The 26,954-nt window shown below is 37.8% G+C and overlaps 2 protein-coding genes across 2 annotated transcripts in view; one reads left to right on the top strand and one right to left on the bottom strand.

Annotated features, from left to right (window-relative positions):
• The window catches only part of ZNF292 (zinc finger protein 292), a 90,275-nt gene extending 81,288 nt beyond the window's left edge, over positions 1–8,987 (top strand). Inside the window, 1 exon segment of the mRNA XM_023759333.1 lies at positions 883–8,987. Coding sequence (XP_023615101.1) covers positions 883–8,016 — 7,134 coding nt within the window. The 3' untranslated portion in view covers positions 8,017–8,987.
• A 14,467-nt stretch (positions 8,988–23,454) lies between these two features.
• GJB7 (gap junction protein beta 7) lies at positions 23,455–25,574 on the bottom strand. Its single transcript, XM_023759370.1, has one exon. The coding sequence runs from the start codon at positions 24,760–24,762 to the stop codon at positions 23,962–23,964; it is 801 nt and encodes a 266-aa protein (XP_023615138.1). The 5' UTR covers positions 24,763–25,574; the 3' UTR covers positions 23,455–23,961.
• Between the last annotated feature and the right edge of the window lie 1,380 nt (positions 25,575–26,954).

Here is a 26,954-nt window from a genome sequence, read left to right on the forward strand (position 1 = left end):
TAATAGACAAACATGGTAATTGACCGTACCTTCACTACGCCTCCCATGGGCTAATCAGCAAGATATGCAAATTAACCACCAACAAAGATGGCAGTTAATTTGCATACGTAGGCACGAAGCCGCGGAGCGAAGACTGAAGGCGGCTCCAGCCGGAGCAGCGAAGGCTTGAAGGTGGCTTTGGCCGGAGCGGAGGCCTGGGTCCCGGGTGCCAGAGGAAAACCGGTGCTGGCAGCCAGGGGAAGGGAAGGCCTATTGCATGAATCTTTTCGTGCAACAGGCCTCTCTAGTCTTACAATAACAGTGCAAGATGCTAATTCAAAAGGGAAAAAGTTTATTATGTCTCCTTGTACTCCTAAATCTTAAGCTGATCTGGCCATGAGGTAGGTAATTTGACATTCAATTTTGTGATAGAACTAGAATCTCCACTATTAAGGATCAAATAACTTTATTCTGTTAAAAGTGAAAATCTTGTTTTATTACTCAGGAAATATGAGGACATTATTTTGTAATTGGGTTTTGTTTCAGAAGGGTTGCAAATGCAAAGTTAGGAAATGAGATTTTTAATAAAGTTTGTGCTTTTTTTTATCTCTATTTTATAAGTGGGATATGAAAGGTCAGAGAAGTTAAATAACTTCCCAGTTTGCCTAGCTATTAGATAATCTAGGCTGTCAATGCTTATGCTTTCTGTGCTATTTTGTGCAGTTCATTTTACACACACACACCATCACCAATCCAGGCTATGGTGCAGTGCTTTATAAGGAGCATCTTTTCATGCATTGGCTATTGCAAAATTTGAGAAACCTTGATTTTAAATTATTAAATTCACAAATCTGTGTTGATTAGTGTAGATTAAGTTAATATTTCCTATTTGTTTTTTCACAGACTGAAGGTGCTGGACTTGCTACCTGTATAGAACTGTGTGTAAAAGCTCTTCGCTTGGAATCTACAGAAAATACTGAAGTGAAAATATCTATTTGCAAGACCATTTCTTGTTTGTTGCCTGATGATCTGGAAGTTAAACGTGCTTGTCAACTGAGCGAATTTCTTATTGAGCCTACAGTAGATGCATATTATGCTGTGGAAATGTTATATAACCAGCCAGACCAGAAATATGATGAAGAGAATCTTCCAATACCAAATTCTCTGCGCTGTGAGCTCTTACTTGTATTAAAAACTCAGTGGCCCTTTGATCCAGAATTCTGGGACTGGAAAACCTTAAAGCGACAGTGTCTTGCATTAATGGGGGAAGAAGCATCCATTGTGTCTTCAATTGATGAACTAAATGACAGTGAAGTTTATGAGAAAGTAGTAGACTACCAGGAAGAGACTAAAGAAACTTCTGTGAATGGACTTTCTGGTGGAGTTGGTGCTAATTCTGGCCTTCTTTGCGATGAAAAGCAGAAGAAGAGAGAGATAAAGCAATTAAGAGAGAGAGGATTTATATCTGCTAGGTTTCGGAATTGGCAAGCCTACATGCAGTATTGTGTGCTATGTGACAAAGAATTTCTTGGTCATAGAATAGTACGACATGCTCAAAAACATTACAAAGATGGGATTTACAGTTGTCCTATATGTGCAAAGAACTTTAATTCTAAAGAAACTTTTGTCCCTCATGTCACATTGCATGTTAAACAATCTAGTAAAGAGAGACTAGCAGCTATGAAACCATTAAGAAGATTGGGAAGGCCGCCTAAGATCACAACTACCAATGATAATCAGAAGATTAATGCTGTAGCCAAGCAGGAACAGCGGCCTATAAAAAAGAATAGTCTTTATTCAACAGACTTTATAGTATTTAATGACAATGATGGTTCAGATGATGAAAATGATGACAAAGATAAGTCTTATGAGCCAGAAGTCATCCCAGTCCAGAAACCAGTACCTGTCAATGAATTTAATTGCCCTGTAACTTTTTGTAAAAAGGGCTTTAAGTACTTTAAAAATCTAATTGCTCATGTAAAGGGGCATAAAGATAATGAAGATGCCAAGCGCTTTCTTGAAATGCAAAGCAAAAAAGTTATTTGCCAGTACTGCAGACGCCATTTTGTAAGTGTTACTCATCTCAATGATCACCTACAAATGCACTGTGGCAGTAAACCATATATCTGTATACAGATGAAATGTAAGGCTGGTTTTAATAGTTACGCAGAGCTCTTAACCCACCGAAAGGAGCATCAAGTTTTTAGAGCAAAGTGTATGTTTCCTAAATGTGGCAGGATTTTTTCAGAAGCTTATTTACTATACGATCATGAAGCACAGCATTATAATACCTATACTTGTAAGTTCACAGGTTGTGGTAAAGTGTATCGTTCTCAGAGTGAGCTAGAAAAGCATCTGGATGATCATAGCACTCCTGAAAAAGCACTGCCTCCAGAAGACCAACTTAATTCTTCTGGAGCTTCTGTTCAGCTTCCCAAAGTGAATCAGAACTCAGAAGGGACAACTGATAAAGAAAGATCTATGCTTCCTTCACAAAATAACGTTGAAAATACGTTATCAACAGATAGATGTGATGCTTGGGATAAAAGCAATGAAGAATCAGCTGTGGCCAAACAAGACCATATTTCTGCTTCTGAGCTCAGGCAAGCTGATGAACCATCGTCAGATGGTTTGGAAAACCCTGCTACTACTCCTCTGCTACAGGCCAGTGAAGTGGCTGTGTCCATTAAGGTGTCCCTCAATCAGGGAATTGAGGATAACTTTGGAAAGCAAGAAAACTCAACTGTGGAAGACACTGGAGAATCACTGGTCACAAACATACATACAGTAGTTGAAGATACTTGTAATGATTTGTGTCCAAGTTTCCAGGAGAGAAAAGAACAGGATTGCTTTAATGAAGCCCAGATTACTCAGAATTCTTTAGTAAATTCAGAAATGCTCAAAATAGGTGACCTTACCCCACAAAACTTAGAAAGACAAGTGAACAACTTGATGACTTTTTCTGTGCAAAATCAGACAGGATTTCAAAACAGTTTGCCAACATCCAAACTTGAATGTGGAGGTAATGTTAAAACATCAGCCAATCTTTATAATTTACCCCTTAAGACATTGGAAAGTATCACATTTGTTCCACCACAGCCCAATCTAAGTAGTTCTTTAGGAACTCCATCAGTGCCTCCAAAAGCGCCAGTTCAGAAGTTCAGTTGCCAGGTTGAGGGATGTACTCGAACCTATAATTCTTCACAGAGTATTGGGAAGCACATGAAGACAGCACACCCTGACCAGTATGCTGCATTTAAAATGCAATGCAAAAGTAAAAAAGGCCAGAAATCTAACAACTTGAATGTACCAAATAATGGAAAGTTTGTTTATTTTTTGCCATCACAGGTGAGCAGCTCTAACAATGCATTTTTTACACCACAAACCAAAGCCAATGGGAATTCTACTTGTTCAGATCAGTTGCAGCCCGTCTCATCATCCATTTTTCCAGCTCAGTTAGCCAGTGTATCAACTCCATTGTTACCCTCAGTGGAAAGTGTCATAAATCCAAATTTAACTTCTCAGGATAAAAATGAACAGGATGGTAGTATGTTATGTTCCCAGATGGAAAATTTGTCTAATACTACCTTACCAGCACAAATGGAAGATCTAACCAAAACAGTTTTGCCTTTGAATATTGACAGTGGCTCAGATCCTTTCCTTCCTTTACCTGCAGAAAGTAGTTCAATGTCTCTCTTTCCTTCACCAGCAGATAGTGGAACTAATTCTGTTTTTTCCCAACTGGAAAACAATACAAATCATTTTTCCTCACAGATTGAAGGAAACACTAATTCCTCCTTTCTAAAAGGTAATGTTGAAAATGCAGTTTTTCCCTCACAAGTAAATGTTGCAAATGACTTCAGCAGCACCAGTACGCAACAATCTGCTCCTGAGAAAGTTAAAAAAGACCGTGGGCGAGGCCCAAATGGGAAGGAAAGAAAACCCAAGCACAACAAAAGGGCTAAGTGGCCTGCAATTATCAGAGATGGGAAATTTATCTGTAGCAGGTGTTACAGGGCTTTTACCAATCCCAGATCACTGGGTGGACACTTGTCTAAGCGATCTTATTGTAAACCTCTGGATGGAGCAGAAATTGCTCAAGAACTTCTACAGAGTAATGGACAGCCTTCTCTTCTTGCCAGCATGATTCTCTCCACAAATGCAATAAATTTGCAGCAGCCACAACAGTCTACCTTCAATCCAGAAACATGTTTTAAAGATCCATCATTCCTGCAACTTCTTGCTGCTGAAAATCGCTCTTCAACATTTTTACCAAATACATTTCCTAGGACTGGTATGACTAACTTTAATACAAGTGTTAGCCAAGAAGGAAGTGAAATTATTAAACAGGCTTTAGAAACTGCTGGCATTCCCAGTACATTTGAGGGTGCTGAAATGCTTTCTCAAGCTCCAACAGGTTGTGTCTCGGATGCAGCACAAGTAAATGCTACAGTGGTACCAAATCCAGGAGTGCCACCAACCCTGTTGCAGACTGTGTGCCACCCAAACTCCCTGCTGACAAGCCAGAATAGAACACCAAACTCCAAAACTCCCTCCATTGAGGAATGCAGCAGTTTGCCCATTTTTCCAACAAATGACTTACTACTGAAGACTGTTGAAAATGGTTTGTGCTCTAGTACATTCCCTAATTCTAGTGGGCCATCACAAAATTTTACCAGTAACAGTTCACGTGTTTCAGTTATAAGTGGTCCTCAGAACACAAGGTCCAGTCATTTAAATAAAAAGGGAAACAGTGCTTCTAAGAGAAGAAAGAAAGTTACCCCTCCGCTAATTGCACCTAATGCTTCCCAAAACTTGGTAACTAATGACTTAACAGCAATGGGACTTATAGCAAAGAGTATTGAGATACCAGCTAACCTTCATTCAAACGTAATTCCAAATTGTGAACCTCAGGCTTTGGTGGAAAATCTAACACAGAAATTAAGTAATGTGGACAATCAGTTATTTCTGACTGATGTGAAAGAAAACTTTAAAACTAATCTTGAGTCTCATACAGTGTTAGCTCCTTTACCATTAAAAACTGAAAATGGTGATTCCCAAATGATGGCTTTGAATTCATGCACTTCAATAAATTCTGATTTGCAGATTACTGAAGATAATGTTATACAAAACTTTGAAAAGACTCTTGAAATTATTAAAAGTGCTATGAATTCTCAAATACTTGAGGTAAAAAGTGGATCTCAGGGTGTTGGTGAAACATCACAGAATGCTCAAATAAATTATAACATTCAACTTCCTTCAGTAAACACTGTACAAAATAACAAATTACCTGACTCTTCTCAGTTTTCCTCCTTCGTAGGTGTTGTGCCGACAAAGAGTAACATTCCTCAGTCTGAAGTATTCCATAAGGAGGATCAAATACAGGAAATTTTAGAAGGCTTACAGAAATTAAAATTAGAAAATGACCTATCCGCTCCAGCATCCCAATGTGTACTAATAAATACATCAGTGACACTGACTCCTGCTCCTGTTAAAGCAATTCCAAATGTTACAGTCGTTCAGCCAGTTTCTGAAATGATAAATATTCAGTTTATTGACAAAGTTAATAAACCCTTTGTGTGTCAAAACCAAGGCTGTAATTACAGTGCAATGACAAAGGATGCACTGTTTAAGCACTACGGTAAAATTCATCAGTACACTCCAGAGATGATACTTGAAATTAAGAAGAATCAGTTGAAATTTGCTCCATTTAAATGTGTAGTACCTACCTGCACAAAAACATTTACAAGAAATTCTAACCTCCGGGCGCACTGTCAGTTGGTACATCATTTTACAACAGAGGAAATGGTAAAGTTAAAAATAAAAAGACCTTATGGGAGAAAATCTCAGAATGAAAGTTTGTCAGTCTCACGAATAACACAAGTAAAAAGACAGCTATCTATGATAGAGGAAAATAAAAGGGAATTTCAGTCTGCTATGGAATTGGGAGCAATGAAGGAAAATGCCTTCAGTAATATAGCAGTGATTCCAGAAAATCAACTTATAGAAAAAAAAAGTTCTGAAAAAACAGAAAGTTCTTCGCAAGTGAGTACAGTTACTTCAGAACAGTGTAATACAAATTCTCTCACAAACATACAAACCAAAGGACGGAAAATCAGGAGACATAAAAAAGAAAAGGAGGAGAAAAAACGCAAGAAGCCAGTTTCTCAGTCCCTTGAGTTTCCAACAAGATACAGTCCTTACAGACCTTATCGATGTGTTCATCAGGGTTGCTTTGCTGCCTTTACAATACAGCAAAACTTAATACTGCATTACCAGGCTGTACACAAATCAGATCTACCTGCATTTTCTGCAGAGGTTGAAGAGGAAAGTGAAACTGGTAAAGAAAGTGAAGAAATTGAAACTAAACAAACTGTGAAAGAATTTCGATGTCAGGTGAGTGACTGTTCTAGAATTTTCCAAGCTATTACTGGCTTAATACAACACTATATGAAACTTCATGAAATGACTCCTGAAGAAATTGAAAGTATGACTGCTTCCGTGGATGTTGGGAAATTTCCGTGTGACCAGTTAGAGTGTAAATCTTCCTTTACCACATATTTGAACTATGTTGTTCATCTTGAGGCAGACCATGGAATTGGGATAAGGGGGAGTAAAACTGAAGAAGATGGCATATACAAGTGTGATTGTGAAGGCTGTGACCGTATATATGCAACTCGGTCTAATCTCCTTCGACACATTTTTAATAAGCATAATGATAAACATAAAGCTCATTTGATTCGGCCAAGAAGATTAACATCTGGTCAGGAAAATATATCAAGCAAAGCAAACCAAGAAAAGACAAAGTCTAAATATCGGGGGACAAAACACAGATCTGGAAAGGAAGGAACCAAAATGCCTAAGATCAAACGAAGGAAAAAAAATAATTTAGAAAACAAGAATGCAAAGATTGTACAGATTGAAGAAAATAAGCCTTATTCTCTGAAACGTGGAAAGCATGTATATTCTATAAAGGCAAGAAATGATGCCTTATCTGAATGTACAAGCAAATTTGTAACCCAATATCCATGTATGATAAAGGGGTGTACATCAGTTGTTACAAGTGAAAGCAATATAATTAGACATTATAAATGCCATAAATTATCTAAAGCATTTACATCACAGCACCGCAATCTTCTTATTGTCTTCAAACAGTGTTGCAACTCACAATTAAAGGAAACCTCTCAGCAAGAAGTTGATAAGAATGATGTCAAAGAATCTGATACATGTGTATCAGAGAGCAGTGATAACTCAAGAACAACTACAGTTCTACAGAAGGAAGTTGAAAAAAATGAAAAAGATGAAATGGATGAACTAACAGAATTATTTATTACAAAACTAATAAATGAAGACAACACAAGTGTGGAGACCCAAGCTCATACATCTTCAAATGTAAATAATGATTTTCAGGAAAATAACCCCTGCCAACCAGAAAAACAAAAAGGAAGTAATTTGAAGAGAGGTAATAAAGAAAAAAATGTCTCCCAAAATAAAAAGAGGAAAGTTGAAAAGGCTGAACCAGCACCAGCAGTTGAGTTAAGTAATAAGCATAAAGAAGAAGAAACTGCTGTTGCAATTCAAACCACTGAGGAGCATCCTGCATCTTTTGACTGGAGCTCATTTAAACCAATGGGATTTGAAGTATCATTTCTGAAGTTTCTTGAGGAGTCTGCAGTGAAGCAAAAGAAAAATACTGACAAAGAGCATTCAAATAGTGGAAATAAAAAAGGATCCCATTCAAATTCAAGAAAAAATATTGACAAGACTGCTGTGAGTAGTGGAAATCATATATGTTCTCATAAAGAAAGTGAAACCTTTGTACAGTTTGCCAATCCATCACAGCTTCAGTGCAGTGATAATGTAAAGATTGTTTTAGACAAGACTCTGAAAGACTGCACCGAGCTTGTCTTAAAGCAACTTCAGGAAATGAAACCTACTGTCAGTCTGAAAAAACTTGAAGTACATTCAAATGATCGATCTGTGTCTGTTATGAAAGAAATCAGTATGGGCAAAGCCACAGGGAGAGGACAGTACTGATAACTAATGTGCTATAAATATGTCATTTAGAATTTTATTTTAAATAGCCATCAAGCATGCTAAAATTGTGAAACTTTTTCATTATTTTTTGTTATTGACATGAATTAACCTGGCCAAAAAAAAAAGGAGGAAAAAAAAAAACACACATGACATTTGTCATGTAAAACTTTTTTTATCCCTATGGGACTTGAAGAACAGAATCAAAACTTAAGTTATTGTAAATATTGAGCTAAACCTCAAATTTCTATGAACCAATTGTCCTTTTCATGAACTAAAATGAATTATCTATGAGATTGATTTGTTTCACCAATCACTGCTCATGTATAACAGTACTCTTTGTAGATATCTTTTTTGTATATATTTATTATTGTAAATCATTTGCTGCCACCAGCAGTATGTAAGTCTAAACTATTAAATGACACATTTATATTTGGAATTTTAATTTTTAACTAAGCAAGTTTTCAAAACTTCTTTTATTGTTTTAAATTAAGAATTTTTTAAACTAAAACTAGAAACTCTGCCATAGTTCATTAATTTTTACATAAAACATTTATTTACAAGATGATCTCAAAATCACTTTTCACAAAGCAGGCACATTAATATCAACACCTTGCTCTGCTTTGTAAACTTGCCATCCAGGATTTTAGGGTGGTATTTATGTGAAATTAAAGCAGATTCTTTAGCAGTTTCCTATAGCTACAGTCCCCCCACTCCCTATGCTTCTAATTGGATATAAATAATATGATTCCATGATATATAATGGAAATGTGAATAAAGAATTTACATCAAAGATTTTAAACATTTGGTATTATAAAAAAAAATCCTTTGTGAATGTGATAGAAACTAGTAGTGTGGAGCAGTGTAAATATTTGAGGTGGTGATTTGTGAAGTAGCCCAGTATTGCCTTAAATAAAATCACATTTCATTTGTTGTTTTATACATGTGATCTTATAAAGGTTTTTTTTTTCCCCATTTTCTGAGATTTATAGATTGGTGTATAGCTTTAAACTGTATAAACTTTTGTGGAAAATTTTTTTAAACATTTTTATAAACCTTAAAATTGGTATCATCAAAGTGAGCCCATCTTGTGTTTATAAAATACAAGAGTCTTTTGAAACACTTTCTATAAGGAAGTTGGATGTTTCGGTTTTACTGTTTATAGATGTTAGATTGTACAGATTTGTCTGTATTTCCCACCAAATCTAATGATACTTTTTTCATTAGATTGGTCTTCCAGAGCAGTATTAGTTATTATTATTGATTATCTTGGTTATTCAGTATATAGTTAGCTCTTATAGTTTGGCTTTATTTACCATATTTATACTGTGGATTTACAGCTAGAGATAGAAGTTAATTTCACGAGAGTTTAGTTGAAGTCCAACTAAAAGCATGGGAAACAAAAGAAAAACATCCTTTCAAATTGACTTTTGTTTCTGTTTGCCATAAGTAGTAGCATTGAGTTTTGACTTTGTGTTATAAACCAGTTGCATTCACAATATTATTAGCCTGAGATATTGATAAGATTGTGATGATATGAAAATGTGTATATTCCCTGTGCAACATCAGATTTGCAGGAAAATGAAGCACTTAACATGAACTGAAATTGCTGGTACTCTGAATAAATAAGCAAGTATTATAGTTTTATTTTTAGGGCCTAATGGGTTATATTGAATAGTTGGTTTCACCTCCTTAAGGTTTATTACCAATATCCATAAAACTTGACACATTAAAATCCCTACCCTTTGGTAAGTCCACTGTTATTTATTAAAATAAAAGTTCTTGTGGGTGATTAAGACATGTTTTCTTTCCTATATTAACAATAACTGAGTAATTTTAACATTAAATTTTTGTTAACAACTTACGTTTTTGTACACTTTTCTTCAAAGTTGATCTAGCTCTTAAAGGTAGGCATTTGGCAAAATTTCCCTATATTGTGCAGAGGCAAGTAGATTTATTTCTGATGAATTTAGTGATGAGCCACTGTTAAATGAAAATGTGAATGTATTTGGGGCTTTTCTTTTGCTCATTAACTTAAGAACATTGACCACTAGACATTTCTGTAATGGTTCTCCTATATGTTAGAAGAGTTTGACAACATTAAGTTAAATTTTTTATATTCCAGGTTCTGTATGCTAAAAGTTATATGGAAGAGTGGGCTTTTTAGCATGGAACAGAAATAATCAAATTATGGTATAAAATAAATATGAATTTATAGAATAGCATGTTGGTAAGCTTTGATATGGAATGTAATGCCTAAGTATTAAAAAAAAGAATCATAAAGAATATATTTTTCATGGTATACTTTTCCTTAGTCATTTGTCTTGAGATATATTTTCCCTGCAGCCTCAATTTGCCTAAGATTTCATCATTATAAAATTGTTGTTTTTTCTCTTCTGAACCCAAAGAATTTGAATCTTACAGATCAGAACATGTTATTTATTCAAAATACATTGTTGTGTTAAGTGAAATGTAACAGTTTGGGAAATTTTCAGTAATGTTAAATTCAGCATAGTTAAATTTTTTTAAAGGGCTAGGCAGAGGTAGAGTTTTAACAAGACAAATTTTGATTATTAAGCTATCAAATACAGTTGCTATAGTTACTAAAATAAAGGTACGTAAATACTACAGCTAGAAACATCGAAGGAAGAATGCTCTTATTTTGTAAGGGGAAAGAAGGTTGGCAGTTATGAAAGTCTTATAGAAAATATGAGTCTTGAGAGATGAATGAGTAGACATCAAATGGTAAGAGGGGGGAAAGGAATTCTAGGCATGGAGGTATAAAGGGGCATAGTGCATTTGCAGTATTGTAAGTGGTCCATGTGGGAAGGGAGTTGGAGAAACTAAAGAGGCAGATGGGTGAGATCATGAAGGTTCTTGTATGCCATATTGATCTTCATCTTATTTTATGTTTGATTGTTTAAGTGGTTACTTAATGCATTTAAATTGAACAATTCGATTAGGTACCAATTTTAGAAAGATAATTGGCACTATAGAGAGAATACATTGGGTAACTTGGAGATTAAAAGCAGGGAGGTTTGCCCTAGCTGGTTTGGCTCAGTGGATAGAGCATCAGCCTGTGGACTGAAGGGTCCTGGGTTCCATTCTAGTCAAGGACACATGCCCAGGTTGTGGGCTCGATCCCCAGTAGGGGACATGCAGGAGGCAGTGGATCAATGATTCTCATCGATGTTTCTATCTCTCCCCCTCCCTTCCTCCCTTGAAGTCAATAAAAAATATATTTTAAAAAATAATAATCAATGGAAAAAATATCCTCAAGTCAGGATTAATAACAACAAAACAAAATAAAAAAGCAGGGAGGCTTGAAATAGTCCAGGCAAAAAATGATGGGAGCCAGATAAAAGAATGTTAATGGAGGTGAGAAACTAGTGGATGAGAGGTGTTAAAATGTAGACCAGTAAAGTGGCCTTTTTCAAAATGTTTATTGTAGTGAGATACCAGAGGGTTGGAAGGCGAGGTCTATTCAGTGTTTTTTAATATTGAGGTATATATCACTAAATTAGTGTAGTAAGGAACACACTTTGGGGAAATGATCTAAAATGGCATTTATTTAGCCAGGACTGATCATCAGCAGGTACGCACCAAGGTGGCTTGATTAGCTGTTTACCAATGGTTATTATTCTGACTGGTCAATTTATCCATCCTAGTTGATTGAATGTATTGATGTTTTGAATATCATCCTGCATTTAAATATTTATTGAATGCCAACTAACTGCACTTTTATTAAAAGCTAATCTTATTACTCAAAGTCCCTGACAGTTTCTCCAAATACTTAGCTACCTATCACTTTCCTGATGTTTCCATCTCTTTGAACACACACTAAGCGTCTTCCCCCATCTCAAGGCCTTTACTCATATCATCTCATCTGTCTGGAATGCTTATTCCTGTATTTGTATGGCTGACTCACTCATGAATTCTCATCGGAGAGAATTAATAAAATGTCACATGCCCATTCTCTATATGTGTTTAATTTTTATATTTACTGTGCCTCACAAATCATTTATTTTCCAATGGCCTTAATCAAGGTGCTTTCATTTCAAAAATCTGCTTCCTATAAATGGGGAGCGCTACACCCACACCACCATTATTTCTTGTCTAGATGTTATATTCAAAACCTCTTCTAAGTCTTGGATTCAACATTCCCTTTCTCCAACCACAATTTTTTTCCAGCTCACCTCGAATTACCTCCACTAAAAAATTCTACCATATCATAACTAATCAATCCTACCACCAGTACTTTCTTACTGTTGGTCAGCTCACTTATTGGCTTATTCATCTTAAGACACTAGATCCCACTGTTAAACACACTCCCTTGTAAATATCCTGAGACCATGCCGCTCTCTGTCATGATCTAGAAAAATCTCAAAACCTTCTGTCTACTTCTATACAGTTGAATGGGAGAAAATTATTACACCAGGAAGGTTTATCTGAAATCTGCCTGGCAGTTTTTTTTATGGTTTTATTGTAACTAACTTCCACAAACTTCCAATGATTTATGTATGCTTTCACTCAATATTCTCATTCCCTTTTAACCATTTTCGCCACCAAATTAACAAACCCATCTATATCTGCACTATCTTATACTTACTAAAAACCAACCCCTTCCCATGTAGTCTGGATTCCATCCCCCCTCACTTTCTAAACTTTTAATTACTCATCAACCTTCCTTGATGAAATCATTTATAACAGATTATAAGTATACCATAGTAGCTACTGTTCTTCAAAGAAGGGGCTGCCATTTATTTGGTCCCGCCATAGCTAATCTAAATTACCTTCTCAGACACCAATTTCTTCTCTTCTGATTTACTCTCACTTTATATGCCCCTACAGTTCTGAAGTTGCTCTCGTGAGGATCACCAGTCTCTTCCATGGTGCCATATCTATTGGGTTTCTTTTTCTGCCCTCAATCACTGCCTGAGGAGCATTCAGTAGTTTTGATGACTTCCTCTTTGAAATATTCTTTTAGTTTTCTTGACATTTTTCTCTTGGTTTTTCTTCTTACCCTTTCTGGCTGCCCCATCACTGAATCCAACCCTAGTTCTTCTACCAGTACGTACCTGACCTTTGGCTCGTTGTGTATGTCTCTGTATTCTCCCTCTAAATGATTTAGTCGGTTCTGTGCAGTTTAGTATTACTAATATATCTGCTTCCCAGCTTTGTACTTCTAAGACCAAACTTTTCTTAGGTCAGGCTTGTACTGGTCCATCTGATAGCTAAGCAAACCACATCCAAATCATTCTGTTTCTTCTCATTATTCTTAAGTGAAGTCACTGAGTTTCTCAAGCTAGGTTCTTTAATGTTGTCATAGTAACCAATTCATGTGCTTTTCCCGTGTTAGGTCACAATTAACAATTATTTCTACTTACTAGGTGAAGAACCCTCTTGCTTCTCTCCTTGTCTCACCCAAGCCACCATTATTTCTTGCCTAGACCACTATAATGTTCTCCTTATAGGCTTTATTCCAGAATATTCCCCACCAGGCAGCTAGATTGTTTCTTTTTAAGAAATATTTTTGGGTGAGGGGGCAGGTTCAGGGAACTCATTCATTGTCTTCACACTGCCCTTTGAATAAAGTATGGTTTGTTTGTTTTTACTGTGACTTCTGCTTCTCTCTCTCTAAGCACTTTGTGTCACTCTCCTTTGTCCATTGTGTTCTAGCTATTTTGTTTTCTTTTGACTTTCTCAAACCAGCCCAGCCCTTTAGAGGAGCAGTATTGTACATGGAAGGTTACCTAGGGATAGAGTATATATAGAAAAGGGCCTAGCGCAGTGATGGCGAACCTTTTGAGCTCGGCGTGTCAGCATTTTGAAAAACCCTAACTTGACTCTGGTGCCGTGTCACATATAGAAATTTTTTGATATTTGCAACCATAGTATAAAAAAGATTTATATTTTTGATATTTATTTTATATATTTAAATGCCATTTAGCAAAGAAAAATAAACCAAAAAAAATGAGTTCACGTGTCACCTCTGACACGCGTGTCATAGGTTCGCCATCACTGGCCTAGCGCTTAACTCCGAGTAACTCATTATTTAAAAGTAGATAAAAAGAAGTAGGAAAACATGAGACTAGCTTGATGGAAGTATTTTAAGGAGGCTTGTTCAATTCTGTCACATTCTACTAAGGTAAGATAAGGATTGTAAAATATCCGTTGGATTTAGTGGTAAGAAAATGATCAGTGACCCTTGCATTTACTTAGTTTGAATGGAAGCCAGTTTGGGGAGAGTGGAGCCCAACTGTGAACACCTATTTTGGGGATATTTGGTTGTGAAGGAGAAAAGATAGATTCTGGAGGGTATCATAACCTTTCTTAAAATAGAGACAAATAGAACATACTCAAGTGTCAATGAGCAGGACTGGTAAAGGGGTTAAGATGAGAGAAATAACATTTTATAGACTACTTAAGTTTCTGGCTTGGGTAATTGTAAATGGTGATGCTGTTTACCAAGGTAGTACAGTAAGAATAGGATTGACGGGAAGGTTAATGTTCAGTTTGAGGTTCTTGTAGGTCATCAAGGCTCAGAGGTGTAGTGATCAATTCTTTATAGGGGTCTGAAACCATAGTTCTAGAATTTAAACCCTTTGAGGACAAGCATTATTTTTCTTGTATCTCCTGAGATATAGTAAGCTCTTAATACATTTTGCTGGAAGTTGAAAGAAGCAGCAAGCATGTAGGAAAAGATAGATCTCAAGGAGAGAACCCTGAGGAACACCAGCACTTAGTGGGCAGAAAAAAAAAATAGCAAAGAAGATTTGGGAAGGAAGAGATAGGTGAGAACCAAGAAATAAGATGAGGGTATACAGAGCATTATGAAAGCCAGAGAGAGAATGATGAAGGGTAGTTATACCAAATGCCACTGGAAGAGCAAGTAAGAGTGAGAATAAAGAGGCTACTAGAATTAACCATTGGTGGCCACTGACCTTTAGAGAAGTTTTAGTGGATGCTAAATAATGTTTATTTCCCAATTATGTGCAGTTGTATGGTGAATGACCTAACTAAAGAAGTGAAGGCAATGGATTATTAAGTATCTTGCTCTAAAGAAAAGGAACATCGTTAGTACCTGACCTTATTTGAAGGCTTTTAAGATTAGTCTTCGATATTTGTGGATTCTAGAGAGGTACCCATTATAGAGCTCAAAGTTAAAGAAGAGTAGTAGATAGAACCTGGTCCTAAGAACATAGGTAAGTGGAAGTATTAGCATTACAAAATAAGAAGGATATATCTTACACTAAGTCTGTTAAGTAGAAATGTTGAGCTTCTTGCGAGGGGGGAGTGGGGGCACATTCTTGCCCCACAGCAAGCCTTGGAAGGGTAGGAAATCAAAGTATAAATGATGAAGGCATAAGATGAGAATGGGAGAAGGAGCTAAGTAGGAGATATACAGGAATTACTGATCAGCATTTAAGCCTCAGCTGAGCTATGAGAGCACAATCTATGGCACTTAGTGATTAGATAATATATCCAGGAGTTTTCCTTGGTTTGAATGGAGGAAAAAGTTGCATGGTCCTGGTATGGGTAATGCATCATGAATTGGCTGGGGTTAGGGTTAGGAAACAGCCAAGAAGAAAAGGGAGTGGTGAAGGGACTGGAGGTCTTATGCTATTAAAGGGAGAGTTTCATGAGAATAAGGCCAAGAAATAGGTGTGAAAGACTGGTGGGGCATTGAAATTTAAGATTTTAGTAATGCAGCTGGCAGTGTCTGGAAATGGCCATGGAAGTAGATTCCTGAATTAGAATGTAAATAAAGGCTGTTGCAGTTGAGAAATTTAGAGAACTTTTGGTCTAATATAGTGGACTGTACACAGAAGAAGTGTTCAGTAGAAATTGGTTTATGAAGATGGATTAAGAGTCCCTCTAGGCTATGTGGCACATGTGAGGAGTTTGGGAAGTTTTCAGAGTATCCACTTGTCCCAAAAGTCTTGGGAGATACAAGTTAAAGTTGCAGAATATAAATTTGTGAAGCAGCAAAGAACAGTTCTAAAAGGACCCCTTTTAAAGAGCATAATGAACAGGATTGGAACGCTTACATGGAGAAAGTCAGGGAGAGGAATTAGAATAGTAAAAATGTAAGTATAGGTAGTAGTAGAAGGTCATCTTTAGTGGCCAAGAGGAAAGGTAAGCTTTGAAAGCTAACAGAAATCTGTATCTAGCTTTTCCTGGCCTAGGTTCCATGTATCAAATCTGCTAATGATAGTAACAGTTTATAGTTATTGGCTGGGCACTGTGCTAGGAACTTTCCTTTTATTTCTATTTATTCGTAGACTAACCCTAAGAGTTAGATGCTCTTACCTCATTTTAAGATGAAATTGAAGAAGATGAGGAAAGGCTAGGTGTCGTGCCTAAGGGGTTTACAAAGCTATTATGTGACAGAGCTGAGAGTTGAAACCAGATAAACCTATCAGAGCTTGTGCATGCCTTGATTTGGAGAGTACCGGCAAGCCAAATGAGGTAACGGATGGCTCAAGTGTCTTTAGCTGGAATGATGATGTAAAAATTGTTCTGGTAGCTGAAGAAAATTCTCCCCAGGTGATTAGAAAACAATATTGGGAAATATTTTGTAAATGACTTTGTTGTTGTTGTTGTTGTTAATCCTCACCCGAGGATATTTTTAGAGAGAGTGGGAGGGAGACAGAAACATTGATGTGAGAAAGACATTGATTGGTTGCCTCCCACATGTACCCTGACCTGGGCTGGTGATCGAGCCTGCACATGAGGTACATGCCCTTGATCAGGAATCTAACCCAAGACCCTTCAGTCAGCAGACTGACGCTCTAACTACTGAGCCAAACCAACCAGGGCTGTAGATTGCTTTTAAGACCCACTTTTATTTTTATATTTTTTGTTTTCAGTTTAATTTTTTACAAAGGAAAAAAGTTGACCTGGAGCCACGAAAGAGGAGACTATTGATGAAGGTAGAGAACACAGAATAACAAAGGGCTCAACTCTAGACATCTTCCCTAGAGTTGTGTACTCTTAAGCCACAGAAGCTAAGAGAAAAGGCAGTGAGTGAGACACACTGGTGGAAAGATTGAATGGGTTCTGACCAGCACTCTAGTCAATTGTGTGTTGGGGGCACTATATTGAAACTTGTAATCAGAGGTTTGTTTACTGCCATCTTAGCTACCAGGTTCCTGTGATCCCCAGATAGCTGCAGGCATGGCAAAAGAATTCACTGCGAAGCTGCACTTAGACAGGCTTCAGCGTTACCACACCGGGATCCTTTCAATACCCTCACCTTCCCGCCCCACTGCAGGCTAGTTGGAGAACAGGGCATTGGTGATTGATTCAAAATATATGAGGAGTTCAAGCAGTCACTGGGTTTCTGAGGACACAGGTGGGTTTAAACTATTCAGGAGCAGATCATTACCAGGAAACTCTTAATGGGAAACAGGCACCGAGGAGTCATAAGAGGAGTGCCCCCCACCCCACTTTGCCAAGCCAAAGTAGCCCCTTTTATATGGAGGCTTCAAGATGCTAATCAACACCTAGACACAGGATGGTAAGGGGGTTGGAATATACCAAGAATCAATCTGTTACCTACTTCTGGTAAACTTGAACTCAATACAGTCCAAATGTTCAAACAGCTAGGTCATTTTGGTCATTCTTTAAGACTTACATAGATAAACTTACCATATTTACTTACTTGAAAATTTCAAAATCAGCCTAATGTTTTTAGTAAATTATGGCTACTTAAAACTGGAGCATTACAAAGTTTTCACTGAAGTATATATACCCTCAAAGGAAATTTTGGATTCCATGATAGAAGTTGGGTGTTACTGCTGCAGTGTAAAATATAATTCTCAAGCCCTGCCCCATGAGAACAGGAGAATTAGGAACCCCATTTTATAGATGAATACTAACATAGGAAAATTAACAAAGCAGGTCTGGTCCCTGGTTCGAAATGCTTTCTCTGCTGTCCAGCTTGTTGAAGGTATTACCATTTCAAAGCAGGATAAAGGTGGGGAGTGTCAGGATTATATAGGGAAATATTCATTGCAAGTATGAGAAGCATACTTATTTCAGTAAGAAAGTTAAAATTGTAAGTTCTATTGCATCTCAAGCATACATAGGTGTCTTACACTTTAGTTTTTAAATGTAGTCTATCAGTATAAAATGAGAAACTGAAAGAAACAATTCTAGTTTGTTCCAATACAACTTGATCCCACACCAGCTCCCAGCCAAAGTAGATGTGTCAGATGTATGAAAGGCAAAAACCAGCTGCTTTGCCAGGAGTGAAATATTCAGAATATTCTATTTGATAATGGTCTGGGTCTTTCCAACACTAAGTTATGGTTGTGTGTAATCGTTGACCTTTTAACTGTATGACTCCTGTGTATGTACCTGACAATGAGAAAAAAAATCTGAATTTTTATTTTAAATCTATGGCTGGAACCCAGTATTCCTCGTGGCCTGGCTATGATTTTTGTTTGTTTTTCTATTTTTCTCTCACTGACTAAGCTATAGCATCTGTATAGGCAGCTTTTCTCAGAAGTGGACATTGAAGTGAAGGGCAGACATGATCCTGCAGAGCCTTCAAGCCTGGTATGTACATTGAATTGTGTGCTCAGTGGAGCAGCAGTTACAAATTGCTGAACTCCCAATATCCTGGGACAGGTCATAGGAAGCCCAAGACTGAATTCTGGCTGTCTCTAGAAAAGACACTACATAATAATAAATAGCCATGTGTCAGACACTGCTTTGAGCTCCTCACATGTCAACTCATTCAATCAACCACAAAAGGGAAGTAGCTGACATGAGAGTTTATTGTCAGTTTTAATTTACGTGCCTGGCTCATCTAAGAAATCCATGTATTCTTAAGCTAGCAATCCTTAGAAAACTGCATGAAGGAAATTTTATATAGTAGTCACAATACTTTGTGTGTATGTGCGTGTGTATCTTCAGCAGAGAAAGCAGACATTGTTCTCAATTTCATAATGTCAGAGTGAAAGAAAGACCATGTCATTATTTGGACTTGGTAAAATATACATGTAATTCCTGTTATTACCTTGCTTTCCCATCACATTGGCTTCAACAAAAGAAGTTAAGTGCACTCCTTTTCAGGAAACGTATGAATGTTCTATTTAATAAGTATTCAGATGTTTTTTGAGCACTTGTCTCACAGAGCATTTGTTTAAAATTAGGTAATTCATGTGTAGCTAGCCAGCATCTGCTTTCTGACTTAAGGCTTGTCAGCCTTTGCTGGAAGAAAGTTGGTCTTGATTGACATTGCAGGTGTGATTAACTTACATGCTGCATATAAAGTAAGTTTAAAAGTGTGGCCCTAGCCAGTTTGGCTCAGTGGATAGAATGTTGGCCTGTGGACTGAAGGGTTCCAGGTTGGATTCCAGTCCAGGGCATATGCCCGGGTTGCAGTCTCCATTCACATGTGGGAGGTACAGGAGGTAGCCGATCAATGATTCTCATCATTTGGTGTTTCTCTCTCTCCCTCTCCCTCTCCCTCTCTGACATCAATAAAAATATATTTAATAAATAAATAAAAATAAAAGTGCCCTAGCCAGTTTGGCTCAGTGAATAGAGTGTCGGCCTGCGGACTGAAGGGTCCCGGGTTTGATTCTGGTCAAGGGCATGTACCTTGATTGTGGGCACATCCCCAGTAGGGGGTGTGCAGGAGGCAGCTGATCAATGTTTCTAACTCTCTATCCTTCTCCCTCCCTCTCTGCAAAAAATCAATAAAATATTTAAAAAATAAAATAAAAAAAAATAAAAGTGGGTGTGAGTGTGTATAAAGCTCATCAATTTCATAGGCCTTACCATAGGTGTTGCTTAGATATTGAGCTGCACAGGAATAAGAGGCCACAAGATGGCAAGCTAACACTGGAAATGGGTATATAGCTAAGTTCTGGACATTGGAAGAGAAATTACCTTTCCATTTTTTTATTTCTATTCTATAGAGATGTGGGCTAATAATGTGGTCATCTGTACTTTTGAATACTTACAATAAGCTAGCTGAACAGTTACTGAAGTATAGTTTTAAAAATCAGGAGATGACTAGACAACTGTTTATAATGGATACAGGCTAGCGCCACTTTGTATGGATTATAGATATTTTTAACTTTCCAAAGCACCAGTCAAAAGTCTTGTTTTGTTTTGACTAAACGGTAGTCACTCTACTACCTCTACATGCAAAGGAGACTTGGAAATGTGCCTTTGTTCAGGTGGGCATATTGCCACCCCCAACAAAATCAGTTAGTACCTAGTTGTCTAATACAGTTTTTAAAAATGGGTGTGACACAGTTGATCATTACATGGGATACCAGTATTTCAAATATATTTGAAACAATTTTATACAGAAAATCTCTGGAAGATTCGATTTGGAGTTTTAAAAAAATGAAATCTTGCTGTTACTTTATGTAACATTAGGCAAGTTGCTATATCATTTTGAGTTGTAGTCTTCTGATTTGTAAGTATTTTAAAGATTTCCAATTTCAGAATGCTATGACTTTTTAGTTTGCACAACATAGTTTTGCTGTAAGATTTATGAAGATGTTAATTATTGCTGCACATCTACTGTGGGTGAACTCTGAAGGTATGATGAAGGATGTGGCTCTTGCCTGCATGTAAGATGTTCATAATTTAGAGGGGGATACAAGTGTATAAGCCAGTAATATAGGGGCAAGTGATATAATGAAGCCATATATTGTGAATTATAATATCTGACATTTTAAATAACCTTTATGTGCCATAAATAACCTTTATGTGCATGGATCATCTCATATACTCTCTTTAACAACCCTATGTGATAGGTATTATTTATCCCCATTTTATATCAAAAGTTTGCTCTCTGGTAGAAATATTTTATCCAAGCCTTGAAATGAAATTAGAATTTCTCGAGGTGGAGAAAAGAATGAAATCATACATAAGTACCTTACATATCACTATAATGTCATGATTTTAAAGAAGATAAATCTTACTATAACCAGTTCTGTGGAACTGCCTAAAGTGTTCATTGTAATGAGGTATGTTGCTATTTATGTACATGAAATTTTTTTAAAGGTGATTCTCTATTAAACAGATCTTTCTGTGGTATCAGGTTTATATAGTGCTATAGCCAATACAAAGTCTCATTTTGCCATTACCCAATATATGTTCTAGTTATGAAAACCATAGGATGTTGAAGAGCTAAAAGGAAATTTGGAGATCATCGAGCTATACCTCCCATATAAATCCAGGGTTTTTGCTATTATTGTTAATCCTCACCCAAGGATATTTTTTCATTGATCTTTTAGAGAGTGGAAGAGAGAGGGAAAGACAGAAACATCAATGTGAGAAAAACACGTTGCGAGGAGCCTGTAACCAAGGTACATGCCCTTGACCGGAATCAAACCCAGGATCCATTGGTCCACAGGCCAACACTCTATCCACTGAGCCAAACCAGTTAGGGCTAAATCCAGGAATATTCTTGATTTCCTCTTTCAGTGTTAGGGATCTACTACATCAGGCAATCATTTTGTTGTGAGGCAGTTCAGTTTAACATTTCTGTATTAGGGAAGCATCTTTATCTCTGATTTTCAGCTTATTGGTTCTAGTTCTGAAGCCTTGGGAAATGATAAGCTGTTTGTCTTTCAAGTGTTGGGAAAATCATTCCCTATAGTCGGCACACAAACATCTACTAACACAGGATTAAGTTAACTTTTTCCCAATAGTTTCCTACTATGCTTTTTCATGTGAAAATGACAGACAGCTAAAACTCAGGGATTTATTTATGTCATGAACTAATATCAATCCTAATCTCATATTAAGATTTTAAATCTTGATGCAGAATGATTACTGGTTCCATTTCACCTGAATTCTGAGATTTTTAATCCTGTTTTGTTTCAGCACCCAACATACTGGTCATTTATTTTGTCTTTAGTAGATATGGCTTCTGTGTCTTCTGAATCACTAATGTGAATGTAGTCAGGAACTGGTTTTGGCCACAAGTAAGAGACTAATGGGGTTGGGGGGGAGTGAAAGAGAAACAAGGAAAAGACACCAGATGAGTGTTGAGGTTTCTTATAATGAAAACAAAACCGTGAAGATAGGTGGTTCAGGCTGATCTGGCAATTTCATCATGGCTTCAATGTCCCAGGAGTTTTTTGCTCCATCCAGGTCTAGCTTCCATCCTCAGAGTCACTTCGTGGTAGAAAGATGTTCACTGCAGTTCTAGCTATGATGTCTCAGGCAGGAAGGAGTGGGGGAGTGAAAAGATGCATGCAAGCTAGGTCAGCCTCCCTTTTATTTTTTCTCAAAGCATACTGTCAATCTAGTAGTTTTGATAAGGTAATTACATTATTGCCTCTACATGCAAAGGAGACTTGGAAACCTGCTTTTTAGCTGGCACATTGCCATCCCCAACAAAATCAGAATTATCTTAGGTGAAAAGGAGTAAATACTGGGTAGACAAAAGATGGGAAGAGGCAAAAGGGACAAAAATATTAGAAAGATTGAGTTTCTAAGTACAGAGACCTAAGTTGTGGGGATACAAGGATACAAAGAGGTGAATAAGATAAAATCTTTGACCTAGCTACAGTCAGTAGTCTTTAATGTCACCAAACTAATGTAATTAGAGGCAATCTTCTCTAAGAAGATTGGCTTTTCACATTTGCTAATCTTTCACAGAAAGATCTCAAATTACTGCATTTTCTTTGAAGTAAATGATAAATGCTTTATCAGTGAAACCACTTGCTAACCTAGTGGTTAATGCTTTTTTTAGTAGTGGGGTTAATGATCATCAATTTAGTTAATGACATTTTTGTAGAAAAAATTTGGAAATTGTATTGCTTAATATTTGTCTCGTCTTAACCCAATCTATTGCACAGTGACTTTTTGCTGAAGGATAGGAATCTGGAGTCCACTTCTTCAACTTCCTATTATTCTGTACAGACAAGTGGGTTCATCTCCAATTCTATGCCATTCTGTCTATCTCTGCTCTGATCAGAGACCCATAGCACACAATTTTCCATTCTAGAGGGAGGGGAGATGTATTAATAAATTGCAGGCAAGCTGTGACATTGTATGATACATTGTGAATCCCTGATCATAAAAGGTCCAATAATATGGAAATGTATAAGGTATTTTCAAGTTCTATGGTTAGAGAGAAGTGTTAAATCAAATGGGCATATTCTTTTTCTGGATCCTCCCCCACTCCCTATAAATGTGCTTTTTCTGTGGGACCTGCCGTCTATCATGACTCTAGGGCAGTGGTTCTCAACCTGTGGGTTGCGACCCCTTTGGAGGTCAAATGACCCTTTCACAGGGGTCGCCTAAGACCATCCTGCATATCAGATATTTACATTACGATTTATAACAGTAGCAACATTACAGTTATGAAGTAGCAACGAAAATAATTTTAGGGTTGGGTCACAACATGAGGAACTGTATTTAAAGGGCCAGAAGGTTGAGAACCACTGCTCTAGGGTGACCCTTTCCGATGTCCAGGGACACCTAAACTGCAGAGTCGTGGGCTCTGTGGTCTTTTCCCCTGGCTGGGCCTTCTCGCTTAAATAGGCTCCTGTGCCCCTAGTTAGCAGCCACCCCGCCCTCCCCAGCCTTTCTCTGCGAGGATTGGGTGGGGCTGCGTGAGTGGAGCCGTGGCTGCTGCTTTGGAAAGCTTGCTAGTGCCTCAGCGGCACCTTGGAGGACATCACGTTTGTCAGAAGTGTCACTTCTTATACTTTCCACTTGACAGACCTAAGCACTTAGAAGGATGCTGATAGCTGGGTTTCTTCAGACTAATTGGCAATTAACTATTCAAAAACAATTCATGAACCCTGAAGCAAAACAACGAGACCTCTGGTGTACGTGATCGAGCACATATTGAAAATTTTATTAATTCCTCCCAAATTACATGAAGGCTGATACCCTTTGTTTCCCATCCCAGCCTAGTTCTTGCTTAGGAGGGATGCAGGTTTTCTTTGTTTAACCTTACAGTGTGTTGCAAAGTAGCTTTGTTTCACTTTCCCGAGTTGTGCTTATGGCAGAGGCTGAATGGTGATTCTGGAGTAGCGGAAGGGCCCCTACCTCACCACATTCAACATATCTGAGGTTGGGGCACTCACACACTGAGAACTTGGGTCTTTTAGAGTATTTTTGGAGACAGCACTTAAGAAGGCACTTGAGAATCAAAAAGCTCAGTTCAGTGAAATTCAACACAATACACAGGCATGAGGTAACCACCATGAAGAGGATGAAGATGGTTTTCTCGGTGGGTCTGGACATGAAGCAGTCCACAGTGTTGGGACAAGGCTTCAGATCACACTTCATAAGGTAAGGAACACTGAAGCCATCATACAGCTTGTAAAATAAAACCAAGAAGCCAATTTCAAAACCAAGTTTAACAATGAGGCTGGTAAGGTAAGTATACCACAGGCCCCCATCCATCGTACCTAGGCTAACATAGAGTTTCTTTCTGTGCCTTTTTTCTCTACCCTCACGATAGGCTACATGTAGAACCACCAGAAGTGAAGGCGTGGAGACCATGATCAGTTGTAAGGCCCAAAGTCTGACCTGGGAGATGGGGAAGAAGTAGTCAAAACACATGTTTTCACAACCAGGTTGTCTAATGTTGCACTCAAACTCTTTCTGCTCATCTTTCCACACATGCTCTGCTGCCACCATGTAGACCAGCAAACGGAAGATGAACACAACAGCCAGCCAAATCCGCCCAATCCCAGTTGAGTATTTATTTACTCCACTTAGGAGGTCTCTGAGGAATATCCAACTCATGACGTAGGCTCAAAAGAAGACAAGATTCTGAAAAAGAAAACAATTTCATCATGATTCATTTATTTTTATTCTACTGATCATTTATTCCTACTGTCTTACTTGATTATGGAATTGTGGGAAGTAAACTCAAACTTCTGCATTACAACAACTTCGGATGTTGAGAGCTCCCTAAGAATCCCTAAGGATATGCTCTCTTTCATACAAGAAGATGACATAACTGGCCCACATTTGTAACTGATCCCATGCCCAGTTTAATTGGGAATTTGGTTGGTCATCCCACACATACTACCCTGCTTTCAAACAAATCCTTTTAGTTGATTGCTTCTCTCTAAGAATGGGTTCTGTGGCTGACCTGGAAAGAATTGGATGTAAATCTCTAGGTTACCTTGGTACTTTGAGATGTCTCTTACATGCCAGCTTCTTGAAGTTGTTGTCTCTACTCACTTTTCCTAATTTGTCAAAGTACTTCCCCAACCCTTAAAGGTTATTCCCTGCCCCTGCTTCCCCTCATGTTCTGAATCATATACGAGGAACAGAGCTCACCTAGTGAAAAGTGAGGTTCTACAATACCAACTTTCTCAGACCCATGCTTCCTCATCCCTCCAGACCTACTTACATCCATGCCCAACTTATCTTCTTTACCGAGTTTGGAGGGAGAGGTCAGTCTCGCCTCAAAATGATCATTCCAGCTCTTCATCCATTATTGATCTGTCCATTTTCCCTGCCCTTTGATTTCCTTAGCTGGTTGACTATCATTACCAACAACCAAGCACCCAAGTCAGGAATCTCATAACCATTCTAGACTCCTCTCATGACCCTTTTTTAATTGCTCACCAAGTTCTTCTGATTCCTCCTAGTTATTTCTCAAATTTATCTCCAAGTCACTGCTGAAATCTTTCTGATCTGTACAGCCCTCCCAGTGTCATCATCTCTCTCTTCCCTTGTCCTCCTAGTACATACTTGATGCTGCTTAATTTTCTTGTGCTTCTCTCCATCTCTTTTGCTTTTATCCCCTATAAAAACCCTTCTTTTTCATTTCAGTTACATTAACTTTCTGGCACTCTCTGCTTCTGTCTTGTTCATAATTGAACTTGTGGGCTGGGCCCCGGTTTGTGTTTGTTGGGCCCATCATATGCTCAGTGCTGTCTGTCCAGTGCTTTTGAGTTGGTTTCTCCCAACCACTCTAGAAAGTGGGGTTTGTTTGTTTATGGTGGTGTTGGTTTTGGTTGTTAATATTTTTCAGATGAGAAAGCAGACTCTGAAAAATGCCGCTTTCCCAAGGTCACACAATGACGTGCAGAGCAGGGTTCAAATCCAATCTCCATTACTTTATTTTCAGTTAAAGGTGCAAGAAATGTATTAGGTAAAATGCCTGTGAAAGAGAACAGGGAGGAAGCTGGGAAAGGCTTGGAAAACCATCAGACCGTGATGCAAGTCTGACCCCAGGAAAGGAAGAAATGAAGGTTGGGTAGAAGTGACAGACTGCAATGCAATCTTTTTTTTTTTAATTATTTTTCAACCACAGTCCACCTTCAGCCTGTGGCCAGACAATCACATACCTCACAACATAATTTTCATTATTTTAAAACAGGGTTTCTCAACAGTTGCACCATTGACATTTTGGGCTGGAAATTTCATTCTAGCAGCTGTCCTGTGCATTGTGGAGTGTTGAGCAGCATTCCTGGCCTCTGCCACCTCCTGTCCCCACTTGTGACAACCAAAAATGTCTCTAGACATTTCCAAATGTACCCTGGAGAAATGAGGCAAAATCTCTACAGTTGAAAACTGCTGCTCTTAACTTGCTACTATAATCAGACGATGTGGGTTAGAGCTCCTGGTCTGCCACTAACACACTCTGTTATGTCTCAGGTGAAAATCCTGCCATTTCAGGTCCTGTTTCCTATTACAGAAATAATTACATCTTACTTTCTTCATAGACTCAGCCAAAAGAGTACCATGGAAATGATACTGTGAAGGGAACCTGGGGGTTAAGAAATTTGGGGTATTGTTATAACAGCACACCTGTTGGAGCACATCACATTATCTCCTCCTGAGGGAACAATAAGTAGCAGCCCACACGCTACAGCCCCAAGGAGATGTATGAAGGTTAAGAGCTGTTTTCAGAGAAAACAAAGGTACATGTACACAATGCTCTATTCAGTAGGGAATTAATACTCGAATGTGCTTGGTTT

The sequence above is a fragment of the Myotis lucifugus genome, unplaced genomic scaffold, assembly GCF_000147115.1.
Source record: "Myotis lucifugus unplaced genomic scaffold, Myoluc2.0 scaffold_152, whole genome shotgun sequence".
Classification (NCBI taxonomy): Eukaryota; Metazoa; Chordata; class Mammalia; order Chiroptera; family Vespertilionidae; genus Myotis; species Myotis lucifugus.

Bases quoted from the DNA above. Each gene is read 5' to 3' on its own strand.
- GJB7 (XM_023759370.1), bottom strand. From the start codon at position 24,762: ATGAGTTGGATATTCCTCAGAGACCTCCTAAGTGGAGTAAATAAATAC.